General features: G+C 41.0%; 1 protein-coding gene across 1 annotated transcript; it reads right to left on the reverse strand.

The window, feature by feature from the left end:
* Nucleotides 1-2,207: 2,207 nt before the first annotated feature.
* On the reverse strand, nucleotides 2,208-8,674 carry LOC121370737. The gene is made up of 4 exons (XM_041496168.1): nucleotides 8,523-8,674; nucleotides 7,181-7,355; nucleotides 5,440-5,559; nucleotides 2,208-2,447 (listed from the first exon to the last, which is right to left on the reverse strand). Exons 2-4 carry the CDS (start codon nucleotides 7,353-7,355, stop codon nucleotides 2,395-2,397), a joined length of 348 nt encoding a protein of 115 aa, XP_041352102.1. The 5' UTR covers nucleotides 8,523-8,674; the 3' UTR covers nucleotides 2,208-2,394.
* Nucleotides 8,675-11,098: the final 2,424 nt, after the last annotated feature.

Below are 11,098 nucleotides of genomic sequence, written 5' to 3' on the forward strand. Positions count from 1 at the left end.
TACAGTGTAACTATGTATTTGTAATAGGTAGCTATGCGATCAAATAATAGAACATTTTATACATATCCAGGTAAATTTGAGTTGGCGGAACTGTATCAAAATTACACGAAAATCAGTCGTCGAGTGATTAGTGCGTTATCCGCCATCTTCATAAATCAAGGCTAATATTCGTTCCTCGTATTCAGCCTTGATACATGTAGTCAAGATTACTGATATCCACTACTAGCGCCCTCTATTGGAAGAAAATTTGTAACACCGATTATGTCCCTTACACGATGACATCGCTGACCAATCACAGCATCGGTAACATCTGACAATCTTGAAAGCAATATCAAAAATTAACCGCCGAAACCTTTTTTTTAACATATCGTGACAAACACGACACGTTTCCACGGACGCTGACGCTGCCATCTTTGTTTACAATAACAAGGGAATCTATAAGGAGCGTTGCGATTCGTTGCAATCAGATCTCATCGCATCCAATGAAATTTAAGCATTTTGTGGCACGATTTCTTGACGACATGTATCAAGGCTGAATACGAGGAACGAATATTAGCCTTGATTTATGAAGATGGTTATCCGCATGCGTCTTGTCACCTCACGATTTTTATGTGAACGGTTCAATGAAATAACGTGAAATCATTTTCGTGCAGTTACGGCACTGTAAAAAGCACCAGGGCGCGGTTTTGGTGTGAACGGCCCTTTAGGTTATATTGTCATTTCATAGGTAGCCCTAATCTTCCAGATTCAATAGCGAAAGAAAGAAATGCTTTATTTAACGACGCACTCAACACATTTTATTTACGGCTATATGGCGTCAGACATATGGTTAAGGACCACACAGATTTTGAGAGGAAACCCGCTGTCGCCACTACATGGGCTACTCTTTCCGATTAGCAGCAAGGGATCTCTTATTTGCGCTTCCCACAGGCAGGATAGCACAAACCATGGCCTTTTTCTAACCAGTTATTTATCACTGGTCGGTGCAAGTTGTTTACACCTACCCATTGAGCCTTACGGAGCACTCACACAGGGTTTGGAGTCGGTATCTGGATTAAAAATCCCATGCCTCGACTGGGATCCGAACCCAGTACCTACCAGCCTGTAGACCGATGGCCTAACCACGACGCCACCGAGGCCGGTGAGATTCAATAGAGTCGAAGAGAATTAACATTTGTAAAAAGTATCGTAGAATTCCGTGCGGTACACAGTTGATCCACGGAGTCTGTTGTCATTATGGTGCTTGAGATATAAAAATATATAACCGCGAAAATAAATTTAAAATCAAATAAATCAATTCTTGTCAACCATTTGACGGACTATTTGTTTGGCAACACTCAGACGAGCCTGTCTTTTTACTGTATGTATTCCACAAGAAGAATAAACTACGTTTGCAAATTATGCATTAATTACCCCCCCCCCCCCCCCCCCCCCCACACACACACACAACGAAACAATTAACAAATAACAAGTGTTTGAATTGCCTGACATTACTGTATTATGCTTCCTCTAGTTACATGATCTTTGGATTATATTACGTCGACATATCTCATATAATGTAGTTTTAAAGCATCAGTAACCTGTTGATGTGTGTATATATATGTATGTGTGTGTGTGTGTGTGTGTGTGTGTGTGTGTGTCGTGTGTGTGTCGTGTGTGTGTGTCGTGTGTGTGTCGTGTGTGTGTGTGTCGTGTGTGTGTGTGTGTGTCGTGTGTGTGTGTGTCGTGTGTGTGTGTGTGTGTGTGTGTGTGTGTGTGTGTGTCGTGTGTGTGTGTGTGTGTGTCGTGTGTCGTGTGTGTGTGTGTCGTGTGTGTCGTGTGTGTGTGTGTCGTGTGTGTGTGTGTCGTGTGTGTGTGTGTGTGTGTGTGTGTCGTGTGTCGTGTGTGTGTGTGTCGTGTGTGTGTCGTGTGTGTTTGTGTCGTGTGTGTGTGTGTGTCGTGTGTGTGTGGTGTGTGCGTGTGTCGTGTGTGTGTGTGTGTGTGTCGTGTGTGTTTGTGTCGTGTGTGTGTGTGTGTCGTGTGTGTGTGGTGTGTGCGTGTGTCGTGTGTGTGTGTGTGTGTGTCGTGTGTGTGTGCCGTGTGTGTCGTGTGTGTGTGTGTGTGTCGTGTGTGTGTGTCGTGTGTGTGTGTGTGTGTGTGTGTGTCGTGTGTGTGTGTCGTGTGTGTAGGCACTGTGTGTAGTAATTGCGCGCGCGCGTGTGTGTGTGTGTATTGTGTGTATGTATTGTGTGTATGTATTGTGTGTGTATTGTTTGTGTGTGTCTGGAGGGTGGTATATGATGTTGTTATAAGCATTAGTGACCTGTTGATATGTGTATATATGTATGTACTGTATTATGCGTATGTGTGTGCGCGAGAGTATGTCAGCCTGCGTTTGGGTAATATGGTGTTGTTTTAAGCATCAGTGGCCCGTTGCATGAATTCATCGACGGAAACACGGTCGTCACCTGCAAGTAAACATAACATGGGTATTTCATTTACAACTGATACAAATAACAATTACTACTGCAATTACTATTACTGCTACCAATACCACTACTACTACTACTACTACCACCGCCTTAGACACTACAACTACTACTACACTAATACTACTTCTACAACCACATTAGCCACTACTACTACACAACCACTACTTCTACCACCACCACCACCGCCACCTACTCCACCACCACCACCCCCACCACCACTACTACTACTACTGCTGCTGCTGCTGCTGCTGCTACTACTACTACTACTACTATGCTACTGCTACTGCTGCTGCTGCTGCTGCTGCTGCTGCTGTTGCTGCTGCTGCTACTACTACTGTCGCTATTACATTTAGCACTACAAAAGGCGAGACTGATACATGTATATTACTACTCTTCTGTTTGAGTTCTAAATGCTGTATCACTGATGCAGCTACTACTGCTAATATGCAATTACACAATACGTCAGTACAAAACAAGTGTAGGTTCAGTCCAAAATCGTATATCTATATGTTACAAAATCCAAATAGTGTAAATGGTTGTCGGGTTCTCTGTTGTTTTTGACGTTTTCTAAGCTGTTTGTATGTGTATGTGTATGTGTTGAAAGTTGTGAAAGATCTCTGGAGCCTATTTCACTAAACATCGTAAATTTACGTTTACGTGTAAAACTTACACCTGTCGTACGTCTGCCTCTACGTGTACGTTTACTCCGTCTCACGAAGCCGGTCGTAGAAATACTACTAACTTATTTATTATTTAGCAGACATGTTCATCTAAAGCCGATTATCAATAAATCAATGTGCGTTCGTATGTCTATGTGTATGTGTTGACAGTTGTGAAAGATCTCTGGAGCCTATTTCACTAAACTGAGTAAATTTACGTTTACGTGTAAAACTTACACCTGTCGTACGTCTGCCTCTACGTGTACGTTTACTCCATTTCACGAAGCCGGTCGTAGAAATACTACTAACTTATTTATTATTTAGCAGACATGTTCATCTAAAGCCGATTATCAATAAATCAATGTGCTCTAGTACTGTTGTTCAACAAAACAAACTTGTAACTTTAAAAGAAAGAACGAATAAACTTGATAAAGTTTGGAAACCACCGTTTCCGGTATACTAACACACGGTTGTACTGTACCAAATAAACTCCTATAGGCGACAACGTTAACCTATGTAGTTAAACACACTATATTATGGGCCAGTTCCCTAAATTGGCTTTGGGAGTGTGTGTGTGTGTGTGGGGGGGGGGGGGGGGCTGATGTATCGGGTACAAACTCTATATCAAATTTTGGGTTACAATGGTAAAAATTAATGTGATAAAAAAAAAGTCTCACAAGTGGTGGGGGCGGGGGGAGGGGGGGGGGGGCATACCCCCAGGCCCCCTCCGGTTCCTACTGGCCTGATTTGGACTTTCAAAAAACCCTCAAAACAACAAATTATGGTGATTTCAATTCGTGTTTTCCAACAAAGTAGTAGATATACTGCAAAAAGGGTCTGCATTACACAAACAAAAATGTCATGTCCACCCCATTGATCCGCAACTAAAATTTGCCAAGGTCATGAACGAGTTTATTATTTGTGTAGGCAACATGCAAGATGACGTTTGGGTGCAGTGGCGTAGCGTGGGTTGCCAGCGCCCGGGGCAAGGCAAGTATTGCGCCCCCTAACCAGTGGAGCGTTAGCACTCCCCGAGTCCCTTCCACCAGTCCAGAATTTTGCGCCCAGGGCAACCGCCCCAGTGGCCCCGCCAGCGCTACGCCACTATTCGGGTGTATTTTGGGGGGGGGGGGGGGGGGGGTTTCTTTCGGTTTTTTTTGTCTAGATATCTTTCACCCCAATCAAAATAATAGTCATTTGTGCATGGATAATATATCTTTTATTTCTAAATTGTAGAGAAAATATGATGTTGAATTTTAAAAAGATGAAAGTAAAACATGGTACAGTGCGTCAAATATAATTTTTAAATAATACATTTCATAGCAAGGGCGGATCTAGACATTTGTAAAGGGGAGGGGGGTGCAAGTTGAGTTTGTGCAAGGCAAATGAGCCGAGGTCCGAAATATTCGTAATGAAGACAAGAAGAGACGCGTTTTCAGGACAGTTTACCACACCCCGATGTCCAGACCACGGTACGGCCCTGTGTTTAATGGGAGCTGGTACAGGAAATAGGTACTGGGGGAAAATATCGTCTGTTTTTTTGCTGCATATATCGGAAAATATGCAGACTCGTCTTAATAGAACGCTATCAGCCTATTTGATAAAAAAAAAAAAAAAACATTTTATGGATTAAAAAAAAAAGAAGTTTTTGTTTAACGACACCACTAAAACATATTGATTTATTATTCATCGGCAATTCGATGTCAAACATTTGGTAATTCTGACAAGTAGTTGTTAGAGGAAACCCGCTACATTTGTTTCCTAATGCAGCAAGGAATCTTTTATATCCGCTTTCCCACATACAGGAAAGCACATACCACGGCCATTCACTAGCTGTGATGCACTGGTTCGAACCAGAAGAAAAACAAATCAGTTGAATGGATCCACTGAGGTGATTCGATCCTGTGACGCTGGCACCTCAAGCGAGCACTCAACCAACTGAGCTAAATCCCGCCCTGAGTGGATCAAATGACATAGGTAACGAAACTGGCTATCACTGGATTAATAAAGGGAGTTAATTTGTTAAACACTTTACAAAAACCAAAAGTGTTACCATTTTATGAATTATCAAAGTGGATGTAGCAATTTACGTGTGCGACTAGTTGTGGTCGAGGGCACTCTTAGATTTACGTCTAACTTTACTCGTAACTTACGTTTACACTTCTTTGTGAAATGCTCTTCAATCGTAGATTTACGTTTACGTGCAAAACGTAGCTTACGATGTTTAGTGAAATTGGGTCGTATTTGCTGTCCTCGGCATAACGCGGCAAACTCCTGAATACCATGCTATACTATACAGTCAAACCTACCGTTTTCATCCATAGAGTCCATAAAATCGCCGATGTCCCGTTCATTGAGCATTTTCTCAATCTCTGATACATCCACAAACCCGTCTCCATCGACATCGACATCATTCTTTATATCCCTTCCTGTGCAAAATAATACAGTGGGTAGTACTAAACCAAATAACTTCCTGTTGGGTAAAATTTCGAGGTGCACCCAACTTTTGATTGAGAAGTTAACACCGCAAGTCCTGTGATTGGTGATAAATGTCATTGTGTTGGTTCTTAAAAACAACTGTGTTTCACCTGGGTAAAACATGTATGCAATTTTATTGTATCTAGTACCACTGTGTCAAGTAGCCTATTCAAATTGTGTGCGGAACTAGAGTAGTCATAGACGCTACCCGTTATCTCTGGAATGAATATCTTAACACCTAGTGTTTTCTGATTTAGTTTAAGGGTGACGGGTGATAGTATTTATATCCGTGGTGTTTATGTCGATTGATACGATGCAGGTAGGAGTTTTAGCCACATATGTTACTGTTGTCGTCTATGGGATTTGATTTGGTAGTATACACCCTATAACATAAAAATGTATTCACCAGTAGCAAGGAATGTTTTATATGCACCATCCCACAGACAGGATAGCACATACCACGGCTTTTGATGTAACAATCGTGGTGCACTGGTGTTAATGAGAAATAACCCAATGGGCCCACAGACGAGAATCGATCCCAGACCGACCACGCGTCAGGCGAACACTTTACCACTATGCTAATTCCCGCCCCACTAACAGATTCTACCACTAATCGTTTTGTTTACAGGTTACCTCTTACATGTTATTTAAAATTAAAGGGACAGACCCTAGTTTCAACCCGTGAAAATTAACACTAAGTTTAGTCAATCTACAAACCTGTAACACATTTGGATAAAGTTACAATTGAGTTAAACATGAGTCTGTGACTTTGAAATGCTGAAATACCCTCTAAAATTGAGTAAAACGCGTCCCGATAACTGTTACTTCTCGCATGTGCGTTTTTAAAAATATAAGAAATGTATTTTGTGATATTAAAAACACCAGGATTACCAGAAACATTTTGAATGTACAAAAATGGATAATCTAAACAATAAAATGTAAGTAAAGTACGAATTCAGTTATCAAAAGCAGCTCTACTAGTGAAAAAAATATGCCTTAGTGTTTAAAAACTAGGGTATATCCCTTTAAAGTTGTGATTTTGCATTAGTAGAATATTTTAAATGTTAAGGAAGCAATATCGTCATGCTGTAGTACGTCCGCCTGTCAATACGTTCTTATATTTTCCTGACCGGCCTCGGTGGCGTCGTGGCAGGCCATCGGTCTACAGGCTGGTAGGTACTGGGTTCGGATCCCAGTCGAGGCATGGGATTTTTAATCCAGATACCGACTCCAAACCCTGAGTGAGTGCTCCGCAAGGCTCAATGGGTAGGTGTAAACCACTTGCACCGACCAGTGATCCATAACTGGTTCAACAAAGGCCATGGTTTGTGCTATCCTGCCTGTGGGAAGCGCAAATAAAAGATCCCTTGCTGCCTGTCGTAAAAAAGAGTAGCCTATGTGGCGACAGCGGGTTTCCTCTAAAAACAGTGTCAGAATGACCATATGTTTGACGTCCAATAGCCGATGATAAGATTAAAAATCAATGTGCTCTAGTGGCGTCGTTAAATAAAACAAACTTTTTACTTTTTATATTTTCCTATTCTGGCAATACTACCACTGATATATATTTACCTTTTCTGTCAGGAGCAATGATGCCATAGATAAATATTCTTCTTTGCCATATGGGCCATCGTCGCCATTTGGGTAAAACTGGATAACGAAACCTTGGGGTGGGTATTATCCTCAGACTGTGACACCCGTGGAAGACGACAATAGATAGGACCGCAAAAACTATAACCAGCTTCATCTGCGGAAAACATAATAAAAATATTAAAGTTATTTCCCCATGTTCTGTTTCGCATAACATGCATTTGAAGCCACAGAGGGAAGCGCAAATAAAAGATTCCTTGCTGTCTGTCGTAGAAGAGTAGCCTATGTGGCGACAGCAGGTTTCTTCTAAAAAACAGTGTCAGAATGACCATATGTTAGACGTCCAATAGCCGATGATAAGATAAACAAAATCAGTGTTAAATAAAACACACTTTACGTTTTGAAGCCACGGACGTTCTACACGAGAAAGAAAAACACATACTTTGCTTTGCCAATATTGATAATTCAAGCAAGACATTGTAAATAAACTGTACTTTAACTACTTTACACTACTTAATAACTGGTATTAATGTATTTAAGTAACCAATCTTTGATCTAACAGCATTAGAAAACGGAAGGGGACATTAAGAAACGTGTGTATGCTATTGTATAGTACAGTAGAGTACAGTACAGCACATTACGTTACGGTGTAGTATGATATAGTATTGTGTATAGTATTGTTGTGCTTCGATTAGCATTCACGTTTTCGTAGTTATATTAGGTGTCGAGCGGTTATTGTGGGTCTTGGACTATAGAGCGAGCGGAAACCTAATATCTGATTTCTTTTTTTCTTTTCCCTTCCCTTCCAAACCAGTGCGGCTGTACCCCACGACTGATATGTCAAATGCTGTAGTATGTGGTATCCTGTCTGTGAGAAATTCATAAAAAGATCCCTGTTAATGAAAAGTGTGGCTTTCTTCAGAAGACGTATCAGAATTACCAAATGTTTGATATCCCAGAGCCCATATTTTTAAAGCTATCATAGCGCTACAACATCGTAAAATCGTCGTAGGGATTGGCAAGTGTCGTAGTGACAACATAGCTTACGACGGTTGTACAGTATTATGTCGTAGCGCTAAATCCTTTCTGGCCTCACAAATTGTCCCATACCGTTGCTGGGACTCGAACCTATGATACCGAATCGCCCGCACATTGCAGATTAACCACGATGCGTTCTTAGCTATCCAGACATCCACATGTATGTATGTATGGATGGATGGATGGATGGATGGATGAGTGTATGTATGTATGTATGTATGTAAATGTAAATGTAAGTGAATTTTAAAGTCTAGATACTAAATGAACATCTATAAATGTCACTTACTTTGGTTTAACCTTGTTCGAGATCTGGTGCTGTATCGAACAGAAGGTAAATGTGTCTCTATGCCTGTTATTATAAATGTTGTTGATACAGATTATTAGATTCACACTTTAACCATAATTGCATCCTGGACTACATCTGGTGTCCCCTCACCTCTAAATTAATATGTCCAATATATGTGAATGGTTTTATTTATTATTGAAGTGATAACTGATTATAGTTAGTCGTATTAACTTAGCATCTCCCCAAGTTTACAAATTATGAAACCATATAGCAACCCATGCGACTATGAAATAATTTTAATATTTTTAAAGTAAAATATGCAAAAGTTACGAATGACGGCTGCTAGTTGTTTGTTTTCAAAACTGAATAAAAATCGATTAGTTACAATTGTTTTCTAAAATATAACCAAACGAATTTATTTTGAACTTTTCTATGGCGTCGGATATATGGTTAAGGACCACACAGACATTGAGGAAGGAAGGAGAGAGAGAGAGAGAGAGAGAGAGAGAGAGAGAGAGAGAGAGAGAGAGAGAGAGAGAGAGAGAGAGAGAGAGAGAGAGACACACACACACACGCACATACATAACAGCGACACAAACACACACACACACACACACACACACACACACACACACACAGCACAGAGACACAAACGCACACAATCGCGCGCGCGCGCACACGCACACACACACACACACATACATGTACATACATACATACATAAGCGCGCGCGATGTAAAATACTTTATTCTTGCAAATTTTATTATTAAGGAATATGACACTATGACACATACAGATAAATTGTCCATGAGAAAAAGAATTAAGATCTCTCGCTGCGTGTGCCTGGATTCATACCAGTGGAACGTCATGGATACAACACAAATATCGAACTGTAAATAGCACTGGACGATTTGCTGAACCTTACATCCAGGAAAACCACAGACGATGAGGGTTGAAACATACCAGTTTCGTAATAATTTTTATACGCCCATCTATGATGGGTCGTATTATGGTATGGCGTTGTCCGTCCGTCCGTCCGTCCGTACGTACTTCTGTTAACTTGCTCTTGTCCGGACCATATCTTGCATACAGATGCATACAGGACCATCACACCTCACATGTAGGAACAACTTGGGATGGCGGTGTGTCGCGTACTATTACTAGGTCACTGTGACCTACTTTTCACGGTCTACTGCATATAACAGTAAATCCTTGTCCGGACCAAATATTGCACACATATGCATACAGGACCACCAAACATCACATGTAGGAACAACTTGGGATGGTGGTATTTCGCGTACTATAACTAGGTCATTGTGACCAACTTTTCATGGCGATGAGAGAGTATAATCAGCTGCAGTATTCCGGAATTACATTTAATGTTAGCGATGAAACCCGCAACATTTTGTTTGTTTTCATTTCATTAGTAGCAGGGGATTGAAACCATGAAAGTCCTTAAAAGTGGCACTAACAAAATAAAACGTAACAATAAAGATCCCATCTGACTAATTTTTCTAACAAGTCTGATTAAGCACCAGTTGCCTGGACTTCATCTATGTCTGTCATTCTTTTCTCACATACTCCTCTTCTCTTGGTCCTGGGTAGAGCTAGCGCTGCAATGAACATCCAGTACACAGACGGTAACATATGTTAACAGCTAAGCATATATAAAATATTGAGAAAAAAAAGAGAGAAATAAATGCTTTATTTAACGACGCACTCAACACATTTTATTTACGGTTATATGGCGTCAGACATATGGATAAGGACCACACAGATTTTGAGAGGAAACCCGCTGTCGCCACTACATGGGCTACTCTTTCCGATTAGCAGCAAGGGATCTTTCATTTGCGCTTCCCACAGGCAGGATAGCACAAACCATGGCCTTTGTTGAACCAGTTATGGATCACTGGTCGGTGCAAGTGGTTTATGCCTACCCATTGAGGCTTGCGGAGCACTCACTCAGGGTTTGGAGTCGTTATCTGGATTAAAAATCCCATGCCTCGACTGGGATCCGAACCCAGTACCTACCAGCCTGTAGACCCATGACCTAACCACGACGCCACCGAGGCCGGTCATATAAAATATTGATGTTACATGAATGTGACATGATGAGAACCAATAGAATTATTCCAATGCGCCCTTCCTTCTGAATAGAACACAGCCTGACCGCGTGCATGGCTGTTGTACTGTCAGATGTGATACTTTTAATTACACGTGGTGTTTAGCGGCCCCGGTACCAGATGTTAATTAACGGATTAGCCTATGAGTACACTGGAAGCCTGGAATCCGGCATCCTGTTTATTCATCCTAGTTTTACTGTTCATAAACAGCTGTTGTCATGGTCAGAAATAATTCGGATCCTTTGTTTTTTGTTTGTACCTATTCGATGCCTGTTTTGTTTTATTGTTTTTCGTCGTTGGTTTCTTTTTGTGGTTTTCTTTTCTTCTTTTTGTTTTTGTTTTTTTGATTTGTTAGTTAGTTTTGTTTAGTTTTTTTGTATTCATCTTTAGAAATCAAGACCGCAGAAAGGATATTTGAAGTGCAGGGCTTGAGCGTTCTGGCTGAGTGTGCTG

The sequence above is a fragment of the Gigantopelta aegis genome, chromosome 4, assembly GCF_016097555.1.
Source record: "Gigantopelta aegis isolate Gae_Host chromosome 4, Gae_host_genome, whole genome shotgun sequence".
Classification (NCBI taxonomy): Eukaryota; Metazoa; Mollusca; class Gastropoda; order Neomphalida; family Peltospiridae; genus Gigantopelta; species Gigantopelta aegis.

What these genes read in the sequence shown, in the direction of transcription:
- LOC121370737 (XM_041496168.1), bottom strand. Translation starts at nt 7,355, where the DNA reads ATGAAGCTGGTTATAGTTTTTGCGGTCCTATCTATTGTCGTCTTCCAC. An exon ending in CATTGCTCCTGACAGAAAAG is followed by an intron (nt 5,560 to 7,180) that starts GTAAATATATAT and finishes TATTTTGCACAG; the next exon opens with GAAGGGATATAAAGAATGAT. An exon ending in GGACTCTATGGATGAAAACG is followed by an intron (nt 2,448 to 5,439) that starts GTAGGTTTGACT and finishes GTTTACTTGCAG; the next exon opens with GTGACGACCGTGTTTCCGTC.